This window comes from Crocodylus siamensis, chromosome 1 (assembly GCF_052110815.1).
Source record: "Crocodylus siamensis isolate JL-2025a chromosome 1, ASM5211081v1, whole genome shotgun sequence".
In the NCBI taxonomy this organism is placed as follows: domain Eukaryota; kingdom Metazoa; phylum Chordata; order Crocodylia; family Crocodylidae; genus Crocodylus; species Crocodylus siamensis.
Window position 1 is genome coordinate 89,252,996 of NC_143395.1, and position 24,656 is coordinate 89,277,651.

Consider the following 24,656-nt stretch of genomic DNA (forward strand, 5'->3'; position numbering starts at 1 on the left):
CCAAAAGGGGTCTGCCCGGCTTTCCCTCCCTTCCCCCTGCTGGCTATTTAAGCGGTGGAGGGCATGGCCTCAGGCAAAGGCGGGGGAGGGAGGGGATTAAAGCCCACTGGCACAGGTTCCCAGCTGGGGTCTGCCCAGCTGTCCCCCCCACCGGCCACTTAAGTGGCAGGGGGCGTAGCCAGAGCTAGCCTGGGCCTCCCTCCCCTCCCTTCACCTGAAGCACCACCTGGGACAGCTCACTGCCTGGCACCACACCTCCCACCACTCGAGTGGCCAGCAGCCAGGCAGAAGTTCCTGGCTGGGGTCCTGTGCAAGTGGGAGAAGGGAGGCATGGGAGGTTTAATCCCCCATCCCTATACCTCGCCTTCACCTGATGCACTGCCCATGACATCCAGCCATTTGAGCAGCCAGAAGGGGAGAAAGCCAGGCAGACCCTAGCTGGAGTCCAATGTTGGTGGGAGAGTGGGGATTAAACCCCCTTCTCTGCCTTATCCTGCCCTCCCTGGCATGGATGTGGCCACACCCCTGCTCTCTCCTGCAGCAGGAAGCAGGGTCGGGGTGGGGGGCAGAAGGGTGGCAGCCCCCACCCATGCAGACCTGGGCTGGGGTCTTGTGTGCCATGGAGGGGTTTTAAACCCCCCTCCCTCCCCTCCAACTGAGCCTGCTGGCCCATGGCCCTGTCCCCTCCACTCTAGTAGGGAAAAGTCTAGTTGCTCCACCCCTGCCAGGCAGACTGGGTTGTATTCCCAGTCAGGTTTCCCACCCCCACCCCCACCCCCTTGTCAGCCAGCCCTTAATGCTCTTGCTAGACAGCAGAGGGGCAGAGCCAACCCTGCTCTGCTCAAGCAGACGGCAGAGCACAGCTCAGCCCAGCCCAGCCCAGGGCTGCAAAGCATCCTGGGATGCTGGAGGACTTGATTTAATTTGAACCAGGAAGGGGTCTGGGACAGAAGTTCCATAAACCGGTTTGACCTAAATCAGTTAAGTCTGACACTACATTCAACCAGGTTTATCTTAAACCAGTTTGGCCATTTTGAAACTGGTTATGTGCACTGAACTTCTGTTCCATTACTGGTTTAAAACAGTTTCTCATCACTTAAACTTGTTTATGTGTAACTTCTGCCCCTAGCCTAAGAGATTAATAATATACTATAAATTATATCTGTGTGTGTCTGGGCACATACTTGACTGTGACTATTTATGTTTAATCTTGAACTGAAAAGAAAAAACAAGCAAGGAAATAAATGTTACACAAATCTAACCTTTAGGTTTAGGTTCTAGGAATTCCTCAGAAGCAGTCAGTTGTACCTCACTTATTTGTTCTGTTTCATGCAGGAGCTGCTCCTCTTGTTCCTCAATATCTGAGGACACAAATATAACAATTAATGACTTACACATACCCTACCTGTGTATGAAATAGGAGTGTCTATAGCACTATCACATTTTTGTGACCTGGTGCTAAGGCTGTACATGACCAACAGCAAGCAGGGACTTAAGTTCCTGCTTAGATACTATATAACTTTACAGATAGAAGCAACAAAAGCAGATCTGAGAACTAATGAAGCAGTCATGCACTCTGACCAAGAGGCTATCAGGCTAAAGTAGAGAGAGAGAAAGAAAGAGAGAGAGAGAAGCACTAGAGGTACTTAAGGGTCCTAGGGTACAGTCTCCCTAACTTTATAACAAAATTACATCAAGAGGTAGCAGATGAGGTTAGGCAGCAGCTTGGGGAAGACTGGGTAATGTAGAGGTAGTTCAGACAGCAAGGAGCACCACAGACACCCCTGGAGGCACAGGCGATGTGTAGAGGGGACACCGGGGGCACGTGTCACGCCCTGAGATTGGCTGTTGCCGCCGCTGCCCACAGGCAGTCACCACTCACGCCTCCATGATGTATTTTGGGGGTGCTGGTTACAGCTGTGTTGGTCTAAGGACATAGACAGATAAGGTGCTTTGGGTAAACTATACCACATTTACCCAAAGCACTTTGTCTAACCATGACATAAGATTTCTGCATCATGAATGGGGAGTCCCCATTACCAGCTCCGGGGAACTGCTCCGTTCTCCAGCCCCCACTCTTGTGCTTGGAGGATTATTGCAAAATCCATTGCATGAGGATCTATTACATGAGGATTCTAGTCTATTAGGCTTAGCATAGTCCAGATCCAGGCTTAGCGAAAGGGGGTGGTGGGACCAAAGTGGTGTGCTCACGGACCGAAGCAGTGTGCTCACAGATTGCTACACCTTAGAGGGAACATTGCTTGAGGGTATTTTACTTCAAAAGTGCACCACCGCCATTTTCTGTGTGCTGATGTGCATTTCACCACTTACACAACTGCACGCAATGCAACACAGCGTGTGCCAGCTTATGGCACCAACCGGCCAGATCTCTGGCACATTGCGGGACAAAAAGTATGTGTATAGATGCCCTAGATGACTAGGTACAGTATGGGTGAGGTTATATATTTTATTCCGTGTTTTTATAAAAAACCCGCCAAGTTTCATTTTACTGTATTTACTTGAATCTAAGATGACCCTGAATTTAAGATGATTCCCCAATAATTAGATTCTATACATGGAAAATTTATACATTTGTTATTATTTTCTGTGTAAAACATCTAATTATTGGATGGTTGTCTTTAATTAATCACCTCCACTACTTCAGGGAGATAGACAATGTTGGGGGGTTGAAAGCTTGCCCCCTGCTTGTGCCTGCCCCCTTGCTACCTGTGCCTCCCCACTACCATGGGCTCCCCACTTCCTCCTGCACCCCTGTTGCCCCTTCTTCCCCTCCCCATAGCCTTTGTTCCCCCCTTTCCCTTCCCTCAGCCTCTGCTTCTACCTTCCCTCCAGCCTTTTCCCCCCACCCTTCCCTACTCAGCCTCTGCTTACTCTTAGCTTTGCTCCATACTGGCAGGCTTCATCCATGTTCTAGTCTTGGGCACTGAGAACAGCCCCAGCTCAGCCCATATGGCAGCTGTATGGGCTGCATGCCACTGATATGGGACTGGGCTGGGGCTGTGCTTAGTGCCCCAGGCTGCTGCATGAACACAGTGAAACAAAGGTAAGTGTGGGAGAAAGAGGGGATGGTGGGGGAGCAGAGACTATGTGAGGAAGGAGGGGCAGCAGCTGTAGGGGAGCGGGGGGAGATGTTGGGGTCCAGAGGTGACAGGGTGGGGAGGGAGCAGCAGTTGTGGTAGGGACTGAAGTCTGAGCAACAGTAGCTACCTGTTCCACCCACTGCCCCATATTTGATTCTAAGACAAGGGTTTTTTCCCCCATTTAACATGGGGGGAAAACCCCTCATCTTAGAATCAAGTACAGGGACAGTGGGTGGAACAGGTGCATTTCAGCACACTAAATGATTCCACCGTAGGATAGTACTTGTCCTAGGCAGTACTGTCCTATGATGGATTCAATTAATTTACTGTGCCCTAATACAGGCACAAATGTAGATGGTGACACTTTACTGCAGATCTAATTAGTCAACTCCGCAGTAAAGCACACATGTAGATGCATCAAGAATATATCAAATTCTTTTAGAGATGCTGATGGCCACAGGAATTAAAAGATGTCATAATCTACTAAGAGAGACAACTGATTAGCTTGGAAAAGGCTAGTGGTCAGTGTAGCAGCTCCCTCCACATTTAATTCACTGACTGAGAGAAAACCTAGTATAAGTCCATTGACTTCAGTGGACATACAACTGGAATTCATGTGCCCTGCTAGCTGCAGGAACTGGCCTAGTGTGTGGTGACCACGCGGAGCTAAGTGGGGGCCTGCTGGCCCTGGGGCTGCTTGTGCCACCTGGCAGCCGGGCGGCACTAGCAGCCCCAAGGCCAGCAGGACCCGGGTCGGCTCTGCGCAGTCTCCATGCTCTGCGCCAGGGAACACGAGCTGCCTGGGGCCAGCAGGATGCAGATCAGCTGCGCACAGTCCCCACATGTCAGGCTGGACTGGGGAGCATGAGCTGCCCAGGGACCATACAGCTCATGCTGCCTGGCCCAGCTTGGCGTGGTGCGGTGGACGGGGACCATGTGGAGCTGAGCTGTGTCCTGCCGGCCCCAGGTGGCTCATGTTCCCTGGCCTGGCCCGGTGCATGGAGGCCACGTGGAGCTAAGCTGGGTCCTGCTGGCCTTGGGGCTGCTTGTGCTGCCCAGCTGCCAGGTGGCACAAGCAGCCCCAGGGCCAGCAGGAACCAGAGTGGCTCTACATGGTCGCTGCACACCGGGCCAGGTCCTGCAGCTATAGGAAGGGCCCAGCCACAGCAGGACCCAGCACAGCATAAGGGAACCGCATGCCACGCTGGCTCCTGTCAGCATGGGTCAGACCCCAGGGCTCCTGCCTCTGCCCCCTGTGTCTGCAGGGATGTGAGGATCTGGCCCAGCCCCATGTGGCTCGCTAGTCCGGCCTTGCACCAGAGCGGGTCACAGGGCTCCGGGAGGTACAGCTCCTGTGCATGCCTCCCAGAGCCATGCAACCCACTCCAGTGCAAAGCCAGACTAGCAAGCCTCAGGGATCTGGGCCCAGCCTGGCTGGGCTGCAGAGAGGCCCCAGGATCCGGCTGGACCTGGCACGCGGTCCCTGCATGCCACACTAGGTCCTGTTACCATAGGCCCAGCCTGGTTGGGCTGCAGAGGGGTCCCAGAACCCGGCTGGGCCTGGCATGTAGTCCCCGTGTGCCATACCGGGTCCTGCTGCCACAAGCCCAGCCCAACTGGACAGCAAGAGCAGCCACAGGGCTGGCAGAACCAAACTGAGCTCGGCACATGGTCCCACCATGACTGCTGTTAAAGGTTAGTTATGGGCCCTGGGCAGGGGGACTTGGGCCCTGTGAGGGGCAGGGGGTGTGGCCCTCCAGGGGGAGCTGGGACCCTGGGCAGGGGAGCATGCCATGTGCTGCGTGTGTGGGGGGGCTGCACCCTGTGGGGGCCAGGGGACCCACCCCACCTGAGCAGCCCCCACACAAGGTTCCCCACACTCGCAGTGCCCTCAGCAACTGTCCCACTCCTACCCACAGACCAACCCACATCCCTTATCACCCCCTTTCTATAAACACTACATCCCCCCATCACACACCCATCATGAAGAAAACCAGAAGCACAGATCAATATATATAGGTATTTAGAATTTATTTTTGCATGATGATAGAGACACTGGTAGGCTTCCAAACTGCTTTAACATTGTAAATATTCCAATAAAGCATTACCCAACTTATCACTGTCTCCCTCTCTCGTGTGTGTGTGTGTGTGTGTGTGTGTGTGTGTGTGTGTGTGTGTGTGTGTGTGTGCGCGCGCGCGCGCGCGCGTTTTGTTTTAAATGTGGAAGAACATGGATTTGGGATTATTTTAAAAAATGGATTTGGGATGCTGTTGCAGCAGTCCAGCTGGCACAAGGGGTAGTGTCCCCAGGTATCAATTGGCTGGACCCCAGAAGCTCCAGAGAGCAAATAGCCCCAAGCTGCTTGCCAGGGCAGCTTTTTGTATGGATGGGGCCAGGACAGGGCAGCCTTTTATACTGCTGGGGACAGCACAGGTGCTGGCCCCAGGCTCTAGCTCCCCATGGCTGCAGATCCAGGAGGAGCCAGGCACAGTTATTTTGCCCTAAGTGGCACAATTTGCTCCACACCGAAGTGCATGTCTGAGCACGTGCGCTGAGGCAAAAAGCCCCGACTCAAATTTGCAGCACTTCTATTTGAGCTGCTGTAAGTACATGTGCTTGCATGTGTGGATGCACCCACAGAGGGATCACTTTTCCCTCTTTGTGATACCATAGCCACTGGATCATTTCTAGCAATAATCTTAACTCTTTTTATGACTGATCCACTCTGAGTTTCAAGAAGAGTAGGAAACTTCAAGCTGGTTTTAAACTCTGCAACTTAATCCTGGTGCCTTCTCTTTGCCTTTCCCCAGCCTGCAGCCCCACGATTTTCAAGCAAGAAAGGCTTACAAACAAGTTTGATTTAAATTTATCTTTCAATTCATACACAATTTCCCCCACTTTTCTCTCAGCTCTACCCAGAACAAATGCTGTGGGTACTCTGATGTGAGTTGCTCCCCTAATGTATCACCAGTGCATCATGGGGTGGGGCATGTGCCTCTCCAGTTTTCTGCACTGGCAGCAGGACATGGGCCACGGGGCTGCAGCCTGCAGGAGCGGGGGTGGTGGCGACAATGTGATTTCTGCACTAACAACAGGGCATGGGACTACAGCCCAGCCAGACCCAATGCTTGACAGCATCAGGGGCAGTGGTAGCAGTGGTGTGGAGTTGTGTCCTGCCACTGTGGTGGTGCAGAGCTGTGCCCCATACACTGTTAGTGCTTACATGCCAGCTATGAGCTGATGTAGGGTACTGTGCTATGGCTGACTGGAAATTCTGTGGAGAGTTAGTTCAGATAAAAAAATTCAACTTTTTTACTGAATAAAAAAGGAAAATGAATAAGGATACAGGATCCCCTGTTATTTACTTTGGCAAATTAATATTTTGTGCTGTTCCCATATTTCCAGTTTTCACTGTATTGATGACTGTAGCTGAAAAATGGAGGCTATTGTAGGGAAGCTGTTGTTCAAAACAAAAGACGACAATTCGAGTTTGTAAAAACTGAAAAGGTACAGGAGTGGGCTTTGGTTTGTAGGGTACACCCACAAACTGAATGTTGCTGCTAATGGTCCCAATTCATGAGAAGAAACTAAACACTCATTTAATAATGTGTTAATCTTGTACTACAAGTTAAGCGCATATTTAAGTATTTTGCTGCATAAATATACTTCCCCAAGTCAAAGCCAGATGATCAAGTATGAAATAGTTAGTAGCTAACATTAAATCTATTGTCCTAAAATGTTGAAATCCATACTCAGCAGAGGTGACTGGAAGCAATTCACACTTCCTAAAAGCTACCATTAAGTGAGGCATTGATTACATTAGTTTACCTTATTTCAACCAGGGTAGTATAAATCCTTTTGAAGATTTAATATTAGATATGTGGAAATATCTGATTAAAGCCTTCTAAATACCTAGGCACTGTAAGGTAAAAAAAATCAAATGACCTTCAACAGGCAGATGGTATATTGATATAGTTTCCTGATAGAGTCTGATGAAGCTAAGAGTTTCAAGTCATTCCAAGATAGTAAGTAATCCAGTATAGCTAAAACAGAAGAGTCTAAAAGTTGAGTATAACTCTGGATGGATCATAACAAAGACTTATGAGGCTAGAAACAGAAAACAGACTGTCACAGAAAAAAATATTCCTGAGACAGTCAATGGTTTCAGCGAAAGTAATGTGAAATACTTAATTACTCAGATGTTGTATGACTAAAAATGTAAGCTAAAGCACAAGATCCGCATCTGTAAAATTAGTTTAAAACATGTGTTACTAAATTGAAATTTATTTGAAATTATACTTGCCTCCATACTTTTCTCCAACAGACTCCATAGCTTGCTGTTCTTCTCGCAATTTCAGCATCTGTTGCAGTTCTTTTCTGAAATCAGAAGAATTTCTACATGTTAATATTTGCATAAATTTGATTGAACCAAGTTACTAATGCATTAAATGTAAATAGATAGATGGAAAAATATAATGACGTTTAAGATACAGTTTAGTAAGCTTGCTTTTTCAAAGTGATTTATAATAAAAAAATTAAAGATTCTTTGGTCTTGTACAGACACTCCCAGAAGAGCTGCTGTTCTCCTAGGAGAAACCAAAGTTTACAAATATTCAGGCTTTTTCTCCCACAGTAAGACTGGCCACTCCAGGAGAAGGGCCAGAGTACACATATCAGAATCAGAGATAGTTTTAACCCTTTCACAGTCACTGCCAAAATGGCAGTAGCTTTTGGCTGCTTGGCCACTGACAATTTTTCAGTGGCTACAAGAAAGTTAAACCAAAGCTTCTGGCTGAGGAGCCAGGTTGAGCAGCGACACTGAAGAGTATACTTTGGCTCTGTGGTCAGCATTCATCCATAATGCTGGAAAAATCTTTTTTTTTAATCCTGCCACCCATGGGCGATGTGTTGGGGGGCATAGGGAGGCACATGCCTTCCCCAGATTTCTGTGCGGATAGCGGGGCATGGGGCTGCAATTTGGCTGGAGCCAGGGCCCAGCAGCAATAGGGATGGCAGTAGTGGCACAGTATTTGCAGTGGTGGTGATGGCAATGGTGATGCAGAATTGTGGCCCCCCCACACTTACGCGTTGTCTGTGCTGCTACTAAAACAAAGTGTATGCCTTATCTGGGGGAGGGAGGAGGAGAAAGAAGAGCATGCAAGAAAGATGGTATATTATATCAAATATGAATTTTATTTTTAAGTGCTTGGACATGTTATATTTTACCTTGCTTCATCTTCCTGTTGTTTCTTTTTTAATGCTTCCTCTTTTAGTCTGTTAAATATCTTAGAATTAATTTCATCCTTATTTGCTAAATAGAGTCTATGCAGTAAACATATTCCTGCAAAACAAATATACAAAAGTAATTTATTTGTTATAACAGTATATAACTGTCATATCTTAGAACCAACATGCTTTTAAAATATAAAAACTATTTCATAAATGGTTGATAACTTAGACCCCACTTCTTTAAATTCTAGAAAAGGAAGATATACCAATGAAAATGTCAATTACAATCTTAATTTTGAAAATGTTAAAACTTTATTTTCAATTACAAGAACCTCATAAGGTTAGTTTAGCACAGTAGAAGCTCTGAAGGGGATAGGTGGAGCGAGGTGTTGAATTTTTTTGTATATCACACACACATTTATGAAAAATGGAATAGCTATATATCGTGAAGTTGTGCCCTTGGATTTAAAGAATTAAAACAAAGCTAAATAAAAATATAGAAACAAATGAGTTTATTGTACTGTTTTAAGATATAAACAAATATATTCTCAATTCTGCAAAATATTTTGTCCATATGAGTGAAGATCTGCTGGTTTAGAACAGCTTTGAGTAATTATCTAGTGAACAGACTCTAAGTGCTGTGAAAATTTAAACTCTAGAAGTGGATATTTTTCATTTTATTCCTTAAAACAAGTAGGTAGACCAGAATTAGTAAAATTCCTACAAGCAAAAAGATTTTTAAAAAACCAAATTCTCACAAACACAGACTTAAGAGACAGGAAATCCTTAGTTAAGCCTTAGTTCATAGCATCTGCTTAAATTAGGCTACTGCCTGTACCTCCAACACCAGAATACAGAGGACAGAACTTCAAAGAGAAGGGAAGGAGAAATGGGTTGTGGAATCGGTATGTTCAGTTCAAGCATGTTGGAAAGTCATACTTATAGTAAGTTAACTAGCCATTCTTTCTTCAAATGTGGTATCTACCCACATACAACACAAACCTTTTTTCTCTAAAATCAGCCCTGCAAAATTGGGGTGCAGGTCTTAAGTGGGGAACATGATTTTTTTCCTTCACTGCAGTGGTGCTTGAACGACTGACAGAATGGCTACCACATCACCGGGGATACACAGGCAGAAGGTCAGAAGGTTAACACTTAACTCTAGCAACCACTAAGGAATTTGCTATAGCATGAAAGCTTGTTTCTGAAGCAGCCATTCCACAAGTTCAGGGCAAGTGAGCTTTAGCATACAGTCTGTAACATCTTGATAAGGCTTGTGTATGAACAACACTTTATTTATTATCTCCCTCCTGGAAAGAAATATTTATTTACAGTAGGAACTAGCAATCTTCCTACTGCCCTGCAAGGATCTGGGGCCTAGCCTTATTGCTGTTCTGCCATATCAGAAAGTTCCTGCTGCTTCACCCACACTGTATCCTGAGATGCCACACTACCTGGAGGACTTATTCTATATTATACAGTGTGCCATGACTCTGGAAAAATCTCTTTTTGTACATTCTGCCTTCCAAAATAAAAGTGCGTCTTACCTGGTGGGGCATGTGGTATGTATGAAAATAGGCTACATGCACACATTTATCTTGTTCACTGGTGATTGGCAAGCCATTTGCCCCTGAAAGTGGTGCAATCCCAGAAAGCATATAAATAAGGATTTAAGAACTGCTCCACCAAACTGAACATCTGATTTAGAAGCTGTGACCAAAGATTAATTGCTAATAAAACATTGATTTGGCTCCAAATGACTGCCCTGCAAATATCTAGTACTGATGTTTTATTAAAACAGGATGCTGATGTAGCTTGTCTTCTAGTTGAGTGAACTCTCATACTGAATAAAGGAACCACATTAGCATTTCCCTTTGATTTGCTAGCATAGGCTCAGATAATCTGAATATCCTACTTATGGATCTCTTCCTACTACTCAGATAGTAAAAGGTGCCCTTTAATCTCCAAAGTATGTCATTTAAATTTCTTTCACTCATGAATTAGGCTTAGGAAAAATGCTGGTAGATGGATATATTAACAGGAAAATCTGATCCCACCTCTGGGATGAAATTAGAGTGTGTGATGTCATTGTAACTGTCCCTACAAGAAAAATTCTGAAAGGGATGTGCCATAAGAGCCTGAATTTCACATATTAATCATGCCAAATGTTTGCTGCACAAATATACTGTTCATCATGTGAAGAAAGAGTCTAACTGACATTCTGAGAATGAAGTCCTTTTGACTTAAGAATGATAGGCTTTATTTCCATAATTCTATGTCCCAAATTTGAGAAAGCAATGCTGTACCTGTAAAAATCGCATGGGCTCTGTCTTGTTTCAAGGATTTAGAAAACCCTTTATTTTTTTTAGAGCTGGTGCTCTTCCTTCTTTGACTGTAAAAAGAAGTTCATCTGAGGGATTCTCCATTCACCTCCATACCTAAGATACATCCATGTCATCTTCATCATGTGGAAACATGGGAAGGATCTCTAGAGCAGTGGCAGCCAAACTTTTCGGTATGTGCGCTACAAATTAAGATCTCCCTCCCCCCTGTGCCGCTCTGATTCCCCACCTCCCAGAGACGCATCTGATCGAGTTCGCACTTTGAGGCACTGGAATGGAAGCAAGGGAGTGCAAAGCTCTGGCGAGAGACACACAAAGTGCAGCAGGTGTAACAGCTGCAAGATGAGATGTTACCACTAATAGTCAGGTTAACATCTCCCTGGACTTGCAAAGGTTTCAATTTTATATCATGAGTGAGGATCCAAAGCTCTCAATTTAGTAGCAGCTGCAGGGCCAGGGAAGGGCTAACTTAGCTCTTAGTGGTGACACCTGACACCTCCACATAGCAACATTCTGCCCTGCTGTGTCGGAAATCAACCAACAACCACTACAGCTACTGCTTTGCCACTAGGTCCCATCCAGGTCCATGGTCTACAGCCAAGATGTACATTACAAACATGTGCTCCAATCCCACAGACAAGGATGCCCACCTTAGGCATCTATGACAGGATTTTCCATACTTGTAACACAATTTCCAAACAATAGCTACTCAAATCAACAGATCCAGACTCAGACTCTGCTTATTTCTGCTACAATACCAAGTCCATGGCAAGGATAACAGAATCTCTCTGGGCACATCTACACTTGCTGATTTAAGGTGCATTAGATAGTTTTAAGGTGCATTACGGATGGGTTTGAGAGATCCAGAGTTTCTGCTTGGAGGTATAAGTACTTATTAATAATACTTGATTTCTTATAGCACTTTAAACCAGAAACTGAGGCACAGAGAAGTCACTAAGCAGGCCACTTGCAAAGCTGCAAAAAGACTCACTAGTAACAAACCCTAATCCAGTGTTCTGTCTACTAGAGCAGGGGTCATGAGTGTATGGCCCACTGGCTGGGTCCAGTCTGCCACTGGATCTGGCCCACAGAGCTTCCAACCTGGTCCCTGCTGCCAGCTGTGTTGCTTCTCTCTGTTGCCCGTGCTGTGACAGCAGGGTTTGAAGCACCAGCCTACTTTATGCCCAATCTGGGTTGACCCAGCCTGTTATTACAAAACCTTGCTGATTGCCGCATTACATACCACACTTTCTCCTGTAAATAGGAGCCTGAACAAATTTTCACCTCAAAGTTTTTAGAAAATGCTCATACTTTCTCTTCTATTGTCAGCCCTAAACCATAGCAAACAGATTCTGACCATCCTTGTTAATCCCTTTGTTGTCTGCTTATTTTTGATATTGACCTCTATAAGACAGTAAGTGGGACACAAGCATGTTTCAACTCTGGTATTTCTAATAAGTGTGTCTTACACACAGACAATGACAATGAAAGAAAAAAAAGGGGAGATTTTAATTTTTGTACTTCATTAGTAAATATTTACTAACCATTATTTTCAGAATTCTTCAGGCAGATCACAACATCAGGTAAGATTCCCTTTTCTGATAAGACTGACCAATGTGCTGAGGATATAGGATAGTTATCCACTACCCATCCTCCTTTTTCAGGAGCACCAGGATACCTGTCTTTATTCGTCTTAGTGAGCTGTTAGGAAACATTAGATTAAGCGGCACAACAAAATTATGCAAGTACAAGCAGATCTGTGAACTGTTTAAAATATAGTAGAACTTTATCCACAGACAAGCAATATTGTTTTCTTCTTTATCAATGGTGTCCATAAGTCCCTACTTGTGAAAATTACTAAGCAAATATTATCCTGAAGGTAACCTAAAAAATCCAAGTTAATAAGAAATCATGTGATGAGTCTTCTAAGGTAAACATCTAATCTAACCTCAGAATCTTATCTCAGAGTCTAGTGTTGCTCATAAAACCTGTTAATTAAATGTCGTGGTATGATGTTGCAGATTTCCAAAATAATGAAATGGTCAAGCAATACATTAAGCAGCCACAGCTTGTAGCTTTTAAGTAAAATGAACACAACTATTCTGGGAAAAGAACACCAGTTTCCTTATTAATAATTGATATTTACATTCAGAATATCCAATTATTGATGCTTTAACACAGGGAAGAGATTATTTAAATCAAAGTGATTAAAATCAGTAAGCATCAAACCATGATTAAAATGACTCATTTTAATTTTGTTTTATATTTGTATTTTTAAGTTTCCTAAAAAAGGCTTATTTCAATATAGGTAACTCTTAAACATGTGTAGCACATTCTCACTCAGCTCTTTATTTTTCTTGGGGCATACTAACTCCCACATGGGAAACAATGTCCATAACAAAACTAATACTTAACAGACCACCATACAACCAGCAGATGGTTAACACCTAGCTACCATCCTCTCTCAGACAGGGAGAAAGGATGCCAGGGCTTCATTTAGTGCTCCCTCTCTTGACACCTCCCTCCTCCCTCTATCCTCTAGCTCCTCTTCCTGGGAGTTTTTAACTTCCTCCCAGCCAGACACTGACTGCTGTCAGCTGCCACCCATCCACAAAGCAGGCGTGTTATCACTTTTAATCACCCGCAGCTGTGCTCCCACCACTGAGCCACACACCGGCTTACAATGTGAATTTGCAACTAAACATAACCTTTACACTAAATTTAACACCTTTTACTAACCAGAAAGTAAAATGTATCTATGCACATTTACTCAGCAATTATATAGCTTAATATACATTTATTTATATTCTTAATTTTAACATATTTTTACATGAGAAAATGATAAAAATGCATTTTTACTAGGTTTTTTTTTTTTAATTTATCACTTCTGTCAAACTCTTTTGGCAGGAAAGTAAAATACAAATTAAAAGAGTACAAACAACACTTACATTTTATTAGCTAAATAAAACTACTTTAAATGAGCTGTATATATTTTTTAAAAGGCTGTCAAAATATATTTTGCATTTAAAACTGATTTATTAATCAAAGAAACTATTATCCATAGGTAATTAATTGAACAGAATGTGTTTGGTGACCAGGGTCTTCAAGAGGTTAGAACTAATAGATCTCATCCTCGCATATCTTGGATTTGTTTTTTTCCCCCCAAATTGTAAGATGAAAACAATATTTGTACTGTAATTCCCAATCAGGTTCTCAACTTTAATTTTAGTTTAATCATTAAACTAAATTAGTTGAACAAACTGAAATGAAAAAATAATTTTATTGCACCTGTGTAGGATGCTGTTTGTTGCTGGCTGGAGCAACTTGCATATGGGGCCCCGACATTGTGGGGTATTGCACATTGTGAAATGGCCCCTGCTGTGGGGAAAAACGGCCTGGGGAAGGGTGCTGACAAGGAGAACTTGCCTTTAGGTCCTGGAGTGGAGAAACAAGAGCAACACGCACCACCAGCGCTTCTTTTTAGAAGCACCTGCTCCCTGCGCATTGGAAGACACTCAGGGAGTGACATCATAAAGATGCGTGGGGGGGGGGGGGGGGATACAAACTGGGAAGAGACCTGCCAAATTGGAAGAGCAGCATAGAGGCTGCTCTGTAAGCCACTGCACACAGGCTCTGACCCCAACACAGGCTGCAGAGCCTATCTGGAGCTGCAAGAAGGGTCCTGAGCCTCACAGGGCTGAAGATACAAAATCCAAGGTTTAGCCCAGAGAGGCTCATTGGGAGAGGGCTTGGATGAGACATCAAGAAAGCAGCAGGCAACCAGTTAAAAGAATGCAATAACTGAAAATCCCAGAAGGCTAGAGGGTTGTCACAAAGGGACACAAATCAGAATCTCGTGAAGTGCCATATAGCTGGTGATGTGAGACAACAAATTTAATTGCCCTGGTATAAGTTTCTTTTCTTCTTCTCCAGCGCACTAAAAGGCTGATGCCAGAACAAGGTGTATATGTATAGTGATAAATTGATTTCATTTATTTGAGTATTGTCAAGTATCTATTGTGGACTAATAAGGCGGATACCAATTTATAATTATTTGATTGGCCAACTGACTTGCTTGACTGTACCCTGCTATGGGGGGGCGGTAGGCCAGGTTGTCACATATCATATGGGTGAATACCACTTAAGCTATCATCTGGTTGGTGTGTGGAAGAGGTGTAGTGAAGGTGAAGCCTTAGAAAACACGCCAAGAAAGGAGAACCATGTATTTAAAGCAACTGTCATCACCCATTATTGGAACCTCCACCTCTGTATAATTTTATTTTGTAGATCATCAAGTTGTGGCAGGAGAACAGAGAGGCATTGTGTCTCCCCTCCTTTTGGCAAAGTCCAGGAGGGCCACACTAGTTTAGTAAAAAAGATGGTTCAGTACTTCAGCAAAACTAGTTCCTGGTGTTTAGCCAATGACTCCTACTGATTCAGTGGTCTGGTTTACTTCAAAACTTCAGGAGCAACATGAAATGCTTGAATGTTATTTTTAACTTTGTTTTTTAATAGATTATAGTAAACTTAGGCCTTATAATAAGTTGCCATAGTTTCAAATTTACTTATAACCAGGCTGATTTTTAAAGAAAAAAATAAATTATCCTAAATATATTAAAATAATTAAAATAAAATCTCTTTCAAAATATTTTTAATCTTCATTTTAACCTTTGAAACAGGTTGGTTCTTGAATCTAAAATACAAGATGACATGGCTGTCTCTTAATTACCTTATTCCTGATCAACACATAGCTTAGCATAGGACAGACTCTTCAGATATGAGAGAGCAGGAAACTGACTTTTTTATAAACAATTCAGAAATTGTATTTTTAACAACATTAGATGATGACTCTTGTAGAGCAACCACTTCCATTAGGCTTTGACTAATTATTTGTGTACAATGCAGGCAATTATATTACATAGAAATAGGAAGTTGAGGCTGGAGAATATTGGAAACCTCAGAGTCAAAACTAGGAAACTAGTCAAAGAATTTCTTGAGGAAGATGAGAAATGACTTTACAGCAGGGGCGGGCAATTATTTTGGGCAGAGGGCCACTTACTGAGTTTTGGCAAGCCATCAAGGGCTGCATGACAGGCAGCCCAGGGCATATAAATATTAATTTTCTAAATTTTTTAGGGGCCCTGTGGGCCGGATAGAATGGCCTGCAGGCTGCATCCAGCCCCGGGGCTGCATTTTGCCCATCCCTGCTTTACAGGATTCAAGCACATTCTTATTTAAATGAGAAGAGAGAGGGAGAAAAAATTGATTTCTGAAAGTTCAGGAGTGATCTCATTAATAAGGTCAATAAAGTTTAGCTTAATAATGAAGTTCTATTTTTGATTTTACTAGACCTAACATTATTTCATATCTGTTATGAATCTGGAAGTAAATTTCACTGTTGACTTCATTGTTGATAAATGTTGTCATCATCGGCAATCCCTGGATATGATGTTGAAAGTATTCTAGTACATAGGGAAGTCATCAGTGAGTCTGGAGATGACTGAGGAGGCCAATCCAAATACTCTCATGTCTGACTGTAGCCATGGCATAAAGGTTCAGAAGGATGGAGTGAATCCTGGTGATGTTGGGTCACAGCCTTTTCCCTTTATCCCTCTTGCCTAATCATCTTCATAGTGAGGTAAGTTTGTGCAAAATGGTCGATGCCTTGTCATACTTTACAGTGCCACTGGGGACCATTCAGTGCTCAGATCTCTCAGGTATTGATGTTAATATCACATTTCTTCAGACTGACCTCCAAGGTGTCCTTGAATCTCTTCTTTTACCCATCTCTAAACAGGGTTCACTGGTGAGTTGGGAATATAGGGCCTGTTTCAGGAGTTGGCTGTCAAGTATCCTTGGGTGTTTGTAGATGACACTTCAAAGCGGATTTAAAGCCAGTTAAATGCCTTTTGCACTGCTTTAATGGCATTGTTGTTTGCACATTCAGTGGTGTATTGCATGTTAATTCCAGCTGTTGTAGCACATTCAGTGGTATAATGTACCTTAAATGATGTTGGGATGCAGCAAATGACTTTGGGGTACTGCAAAGTAAAACACCTTTGAGGAGTTTTAGTTTCCTACCCTACAGCAAGGGAGGGAAGCACCAGGCTCCGTGTGGCTCAGGGGCTGTGCAGACAGACTGTGCAGGCAGCCTGGCAGCAGCCCAGGAAGGCAGGCTCCATTAGAAGTGGCAGGGAAAAAGTGGCAAGCCTGATGTTTTTTCCCCCCTCGGAGCCTTCCTGCCTGCCTGAGCTGCACAGGGGCCTGGTGCTTCCCTCCATGGCTGCAGTGCTCCCTGGGGCTGCCTGAGCCAGGTAACTGCAGAGGAAGAGGGAGGGCTGCCGCCTGGAAGTGGGGGGTTGCTGCTGTCATGGCCGCTGCTTTCTACATTTTAAAAAGGATATGTTAAAAACTGGAGCAATTTCAGGGAAAAAATGATACAAAGGTTAGAGAAAATGTCTTGTACTTAGAAACCTGAAAACAAGACTGAGAGGTGTCCTGATTGTAGTGTACAATAATCTTAACAGGGAGAAAGTGGGTATGATAGAAGTTTTTATTGTAGTGGAGAAGGCCATATAAGGAACCAAAGGATAAAAAGTTAAAGCCAAAAAAAAATAAAATGAGAAATTGGGATTTGTAAGAGTAAAGGTGATAAACTATTGAAACAAACTAACAAGGGAAGTGGTAAAATTCATCATTTCTTGATTGTTTTAAATAAGGATGGGAAAATTTGGTTCTAGAAGATATGGTTAATAGGGCTGTGCAAAGCTTTGGTCGCTGAGTCGATTTGGAGGAGATTCCGCCCAATTCAGCGGCCAAATCTCCAAATCCAAGTTGAATTAGGAGACCCACTAATCTCTCCAAATTGAATCGGAGGCTTCTGATTTGATTTGGAGAGATTCAGACAGATTCAATGATTCAGACATAGACATAGTTTATATGTTTTTTTTTACATACCTCAAGGTACCAGGTGGCTCGTGAAAGCTGAGAAGGTGGGGCTGATGAAGCGTTTCACAGGAGTGCAGGGGGATCCCCAGCATGCTTGGTGGCTGACCTGGAAGTGGATCAGAAGCACTCCTGGTCCACTTCCGGGTCCACCACAGAGTGTCGGGGGACCCCCGCCTCCTGCTCCCTGGTTTGGTAACTGGTGCCTCCTGGGTCTGGGGGCGCACAAAGGGTTGCCCTGTGGCTGATTGCTGAGCCAGGGGACATGGGGGGATCCCTCACACACTTGGCAGTAGACTCAGAAGTGGACTGGAAGTACTTCTGGTCCACTTCTGCGTACACCACCAAGCACGCAGGGCCCCCCCCCACCATGCTCCTGTGGGACGCTCCCTCCTCCCCACCATCTCAGTGTTCACGAGCCATGCCTGGTACCTCAAGGTATGTAGAAAAAAACATATAAAGCTGTTTCTATGGCTGAACAGCTGATTCTCTGAATCAGAATCAAATCTTCAGATATTTCATAGACATCAGGGCTGGAAGGGGCCTCGGGAGATCATCGAGTCCAGCCCCCTGCCCAAAGGGCAGGACGTCAGCTGGGGTCATAGGATCCCAGCAAGATAAGCATCCAATTTGCTCTTGAAGGTGTTCAATGTAGGTGCTTGAACCACCTCTGATGGCAGACTGTTCCAGACCTTGGGGGCTCAGACAGTAAAGAAATCCTTCCTTATGTCCAGCCTGAAACCGTCTTGCAGGAGTTTGTGACCGTTCGACCTAGTCATCCCTTGGGGCGCTCTGGTGAACAAACGTTCCCCCAGATCCTGGTGGTCACCCCTGATAAACTTGTAGGTGGCCATCAGATCACCCCTGAGCCTACGCTTTTCCAGGCTAAAGAGTCCCATGTCTCTCAGCCTATCATCGTAAGATCTGTTTTCCTGACCTCTGATCATGCGTGTGACTCTCCTCTGGTCTCTCTCAAGCTTCTCCACATCCTTTTTGAATTGTGGAGCCCAAAACTGGACGCAGTACTCCAGCTGCGGCCTCACCAAGGCCTAATACAAGGGGAGGATGACGTCCCGGGATTTGCTCGAGAAGCATCTATGGATGCAAGCCAGTGTTTTGGTCGCTTTATTAGCCGCAGCATCGCATTGCAGGCTCATGTTCATCTTGTGGTCAACGATGACCCCCAAGTCTCTTTCTTCTGTAGTGCTATCCAACGTAGCACTGCCAAGCCTATAAGGATGCTGCAGGTTTTTCCTCCCAAGGTGGAGAACCTTGCATTTTTCAGTGTTAAACACCATCAGGTTCTCGTCTGCCCATTTGCTGAGCTTGTCCAGGTCAACCTGGATCACCCGCCTATCTTCTGGCGTGGATGATTTGCCCCAAAGTTTGGTGTCATCGGCGAACTTGGCCAGTCCACTGTGATATGGATTCAGCCAAATCAAATCAGGGCAGTGATCTGAATCAGCAAATTGAATCACTGTCCCCTGAATCAGGCCAAATCCGAATCAAATACAGCCTGCTTTGTGCACCCCTAATGGTTAAAGTCAAAAGACTTGTCTATACTTCCATGCTGTGCCTAGGAGGAAGATAGAAAGCATGCTTCCTATTCGGTCCTCCATATGTGCCAAATGCTAGAAATTAGCCAGTATAGCTACTTTAGAGTTGTCCCGAGTGCAGGTCCACAGCCACTCTCAGCCTCTCTGTCTCAGAAGCACTTGCTGGTGTCTATACAGGGCTGCGCTAAAGTGATTATATTACTTAATTTCTGGAGTTTGGCATTTGCAGAGTGGGAAAGAATGGGCGGGGCTTACTTCTCAGCAGCCCTTCCTAGGGCAGCATGTGGACACTGAAGACATACCTAAATATAAGTTTTAGGCTTAATATAGGAGGAGCTAGCCTTTGTTGTAAAGGACTTCAGTGTAGGTGATCTATTGGTTCATCCTAGCCTTAAAAAAAAATCTGCATATTTATGGATTTTTGCTGTGCTGAAGGACCAATTCAGGAACACACTTAAGCATGTGCTTTAGCTCTTTGCTTTTCAAGAAAGCACCTATGTACAGACTTACAACCCATTGGTTTAAGCACACATATTATGAATAAGAAAACGTTCCTGAATTAGGACCTTAAACGGCATTCAATCTTATTGATTGAACAGAAACTTTGGTCTTTTTAGCATATGGTCAGGGAGTTAACTATCTTAAAAAAAAAATAACTGTTGATCCGAATGCCTTATGCTAAAGTCTTTGCTCAGGTAGCTGCTGAGAACTGTGCCTAAGCCAGTGTTCCCCAATGTTTGTGGATTTACACCCCGCCTTAGGAAAACTGGGCACTCTCATACTCCATGCCTTAGCTGCAACTACAGCTGCCACTTCACTCATGCTCCTTCCATTTCAGCTCTTACTGTGATTCTCTCCTGCCTCCCTAGTTCAGCCACCACCACTACTTCCCTCACCACTGATTTCCCCAGCTGTTGACTGCTGCTGATTCTCCTTGCCAGCATGGGGGGGAATGAGCTGGAGCAGGCGGGGAGGAGTAGTGGTGATGGAAGAAGTAGAAGGGCTGAGGGAAACAGCAGTGCCTGAAGTACAGGGGACATGAGAGTAACTGAAGTAGAGGGATGCCACTAACTGCCACCATGACTCCCAAATGCCTCTTTGGGCAGTGATTTTCAATATGTGGTCTGCGGATCCCTGGGGGTCTGTAGATTATGTCTAAGAGGTCTGTGAAAGATGACTATGATCAATCAAAAGTATATGAATACCCACACTTGCAATTCAAAGGGGCCCATTCAAAACTTTTGGGGGTCTGAATATGAAAAAAGGTTGAAAACCACTGCCTTAGGAGAAGGTCTAAGGCTGGGTTGGGCAAAATATGGCCCATGGAGGGTCTCTGTCTGACCCACAGCGGGTCCCTTAGTCCCACCTGGCCCAAGTGCCATCCAGCCTGTGGTGCATCCTGCCACCCCCTGGCATGCAGCAGGACTCGGGTAGCTTCGCAGCTGGATTGCCTTTCAAGGCAGCCCAGGTGGCATGTCTCCTTCCAGCTGCAGCTGTTGCTGGCCCCAGCCCCATGGTACTGGTGGGGACCAACAGGCACAGCCCTTGATCCTGGCCCGCACCGTGCCTGCTCTGCACTCCCCACCCATACTGAACAGTGACAGCAGTGGCAACAGTCAGACAGAAGTTGCTGTTCAGCACTATGGAAAAGCAGCCCCTCACTGCTGCTGAGCCGTTCTTGCTGCAGCCACCCAAAGCCCATGCCTGGGCTGCCCTGTGGCTCCTCTGCGGGATAGCCCAGAGGTGATGGTGACAACGGCAGAGAGAAGCCATAGGGCAGCCCAGGCATGGGCTCTGGGCAGCTTCGGCAAGAGTTGCCCAGCAGTGGTGAGGGGGAATGGCAATTTTTCCCCCATGCCAGCAGCAGCTTCTCCTTGGCCACTGCTACCACTACTTAGCGAGGGTGGATGGTGCAGAGCAGGTGTGGGCTGGCTGGGGCCACCACCCACAGCAGCCACAGTCTTAGGGCACAGCAGGCCTGTCTTCCCTGCCCTGCCCTATGCATGTGTGTATGGGAAGAGGGGTTCGCCATCTTGGAACCAAAAATACAAATCATACACTAATAATCAAACATCTATTATAACATATTTTATTTCAAAAATTATTTTTGTCCTTATTGACATGTGTTTGCAATCACGAAATAGCTCAAAATAAAGTCTTACATATATATATTGTATGTGGGATGTGGCTGGGGGGGCTGGATGTGCGTGTGGTGGCTTGTGGAGGTGTGGGTGTGTGAGGGGGTGGGATTGGGGGAGATGGCTATAGGTGGCTGTGGTGTTTTTTTGGGGGGGTGATTATGGGGGAGGGTGTGGTTGTGGGGGAGCAGGTATGGGTGGGTATGGTGGGATGTGCATCATACACATGCGTGCACATGCCCTGGGGTGACACCCTCCCCTCATACATGGAAGTGTGTCTCAAAAGGTACACCTGACTGCATTTGGGATCAGGGCATGTTACAGACTATTTCTATAGTTATTATAGCCATAGTCATCAGTAAGACTACTGATAACAGAGGTTTTATACTATAGATTGATAAAGGGCAAAGTGGGAGAGGTTCAATTGATATATTTATTTAAAAGGCTATGAATATAGCTTGAAGTGTGATAATCTACAATATGTTCTGAATTAAATTGAAACTATGTAATGTGAAGTAGAAGTATATCAGGTCAAATGGATCCACAATTTGAAAAGTAAATTTTCTAAAGAAATAAATATTATAAGCAACTCTTATAAATTATATCTAGGAGCTTTGTTATTTAGTGCTGGTATCTTTACCTCTGTTATGGTCTCCTGTAATACTGCAGCATATACATCAGTAGGTAGTGTTATTGGAGACTGCACTGCAATATTTAGAGCTTCCTGTACCATAACTTGGACTTCTGGGTGAGCTGCAGTTACCTCTAGCTCTGATGTTTCTGTGCATGCCTCTTCTATTGACTCTGCAGACAACAGGGATATCATTAAAATAAGATATTAATTAATTAATTCATATGATTAATAATGCAGTAATATAATTATTGATTCAGAGAAATGTAAGACTGGAAGGGACTGAAAGAGAGCATTTTGTCCAAGTTTTTTCATTTACTGAGACAAGATAAAGTATACCTAAAATATTCCCAGCAGGTATTTGTCTAACTTCAGTTTTAAAAAATCTCTAATTCTGTAACATCCCTGTATAGTCCATTGTAGAATTTCACCACCCAATAATTAGAATAAAATATTAATAATAATAGATAGCATCTATCGAGAAGGTTCATAAAGGATTTATAGGTTTTATTTCACTGATCACCAAAATGAGCCATTTCCTTAGGTAGAATTGAACAGCTACCACAGGAACACTGCACAATATTTATTAACATAAACTGAGAAATATATGCCAAATAAAACTTCAGTGATTATATAACAATCACAGTACAATGACCCCTAGCACCATGTGGAGCATTGGTTCAATGCTCTTTCAAATGACACTCTTTTTAAATGCTATGGCTACAACATGAGCCTTATACAACAGTACTGTTTTTGAAGATACTTTTTAAACTGCTAGAACTTCCTATAGCACTCTCAGAATTCTTTTGAGCTTCTGTTATCAAAGTATTGACCATCTCTGACACCTACTAATTTTTCAGTAGTGGCAAAAAACATATTTCAAGGTAACACATCATAGACACTAGGGCTGGAAGGGACCTCAGAAGATCATTGAGTCAAGCCCCCAGCCCAGGGGCAGGAAGTCAGCAGGCATTATAGGATCCCAGCAAATTAAACATCCAAATGTCTCTTGAAGGTGTTCAAAGTAGGTGCTTGAACCACCTCCAGCTGCAGTCTATTCCAAACCTTGGGGGCTCAGACAGTAAAGAAGTTCTTCCTTATGCCCAGATTGAAATAGTAATGGAGGAGTTTGTGACCGTTCAACTTTGTCTTCCCTTGGGGTGCTCTGGTAAATAGACATTCCCCCAGATCCTGATGAGCACCCCTGATAAACTTACAGGTGACCACCGGCTCACCGGAGCCTGCACTTTTCCAGACTGAAGAGTCCTGTGGCTCTCAGCCTCTCATCATAAGATCTGTTTTCCTGACCCTTGACCATGTGTGTGGCTCTCCACTGCACTCTCTCAAGCTTCTCCACATCCTTTTTGAATTGTGGAGCCCAAAACTGGACACAGTACTCCAGCTGCGACCTCACCAAAGCTGAGTACAACGGGAGAATGACGTCCTTGGATTTGCTTGAGAAGTATCTATAGATGCAAAACAACCTTTTGCTCGCTTTACTACATGCAGCATCACACTGAAGGCTCATATTCATCTTGTGGTCAATCATGACCCCCAAGTCCTTTTCACCCATAGTGCTAGCCAGAGTAGCACTGACAAGCCTATAAGCATGCTGCAGGTTTTTCTTTCCAAGGTGGAGAACCTTACATTTTTCAGTGTTAAACACCATCAGGTTCTCATCCACCCATTTCCTGAGCCTGTCAAGGTCTGCCTGTATCTCCCTCCTGTCCTCAGGTATGGACACTTTACCCAGAGTTTGCTGTCGTCCGTGAACTTGGCCAGTCCACTTCTGACGCCGATCTCCACATCATTAATGAAGATGTTGAATAGTATAGGCCCAAGGACAGAGCTTTGAGGGACCCCACTGGTCACAGCGCACCACGATGATTGACTTCCGTCAACCACAACACTTTGGGTCCTACCACAGAGCCAATTCCCCGGCTGGAGGATCGTGGTGAGGCCAAGGCCACAGTTAGTCAGTTTTGCTAAGAGTTGATCATGGGATACCAGATCGAAGGCTTTTTCAAAGTCAAGATATATGACATCAATCTCTTCTCCCTTGTCCAGGTGATAGGTCACCTGGTTGTAAAAGGAAATAAGATTGGTCAAGGCAGACCTACCTGCAACAAACCCATGCTGGCTATCTTTCAGGATGCTGCCATAGGCCAGTCTGTTAAGAATGGTCTCTTTGAGAATCTTTTCTAAGACTTCCCCAGGATAGAGGTCAGGCTGATGGGCCTGCATCAGACTACAAACTATGGTGTCAACATTATTAAGGTGTCTAAGTTAGTAATTCATATGGGCATCTGCTGGGTCTTTAAATCACTGACTTCCAATACAATGTAATTAAAGATCATATGCTAAAATAATTAAAGAAGTTTTAACGTTGGTTTGTTACTCCATTATTTGATAAAAAGTTTGCAAAAAATACTGTGGAATGACTTCAAAATATGTAGTTTGCCCTGCTTGTTTCCATTTGACAAAAAATATAAGACTTACATTTTTAAAATCTAATTATATCAAGATTTTCACTGTTTCTGTCAATCTCAAAATATTTTCTCACAATCCTAGAAATTATCAATATCTTAAACTTTTAAAAATTGTTTTGTAAGTATTTATGCCCAGACCTAATTATAATAATTTATGACATTAGCACCATTTAGTTCTTCTGTTATTTCTTTTCCTGCAGTTCTGAATGTGGAAGTTTCCTCCG

The 24,656-nt window shown here is 44.4% G+C and overlaps 1 protein-coding gene across 1 annotated transcript in view; it reads right to left on the reverse strand.

Annotated features, from left to right (window-relative positions):
- Positions 1 to 24,656, reverse strand: part of AK9 (adenylate kinase 9) — a 181,604-nt gene that overhangs the window by 72,049 nt on the left and 84,899 nt on the right. Inside the window, exons 15-19 of the mRNA XM_090037720.1 lie at positions 21,953 to 22,116; positions 12,218 to 12,374; positions 8,329 to 8,443; positions 7,406 to 7,479; positions 1,263 to 1,361 (exon numbers count right to left, since the gene is read on the reverse strand). Coding sequence (XP_089893846.1) covers positions 1,263 to 1,361; positions 7,406 to 7,479; positions 8,329 to 8,443; positions 12,218 to 12,374; positions 21,953 to 22,116 — 609 coding nt within the window. The remainder of the gene's footprint in view (positions 1 to 1,262; positions 1,362 to 7,405; positions 7,480 to 8,328; positions 8,444 to 12,217; positions 12,375 to 21,952; positions 22,117 to 24,656) is intronic.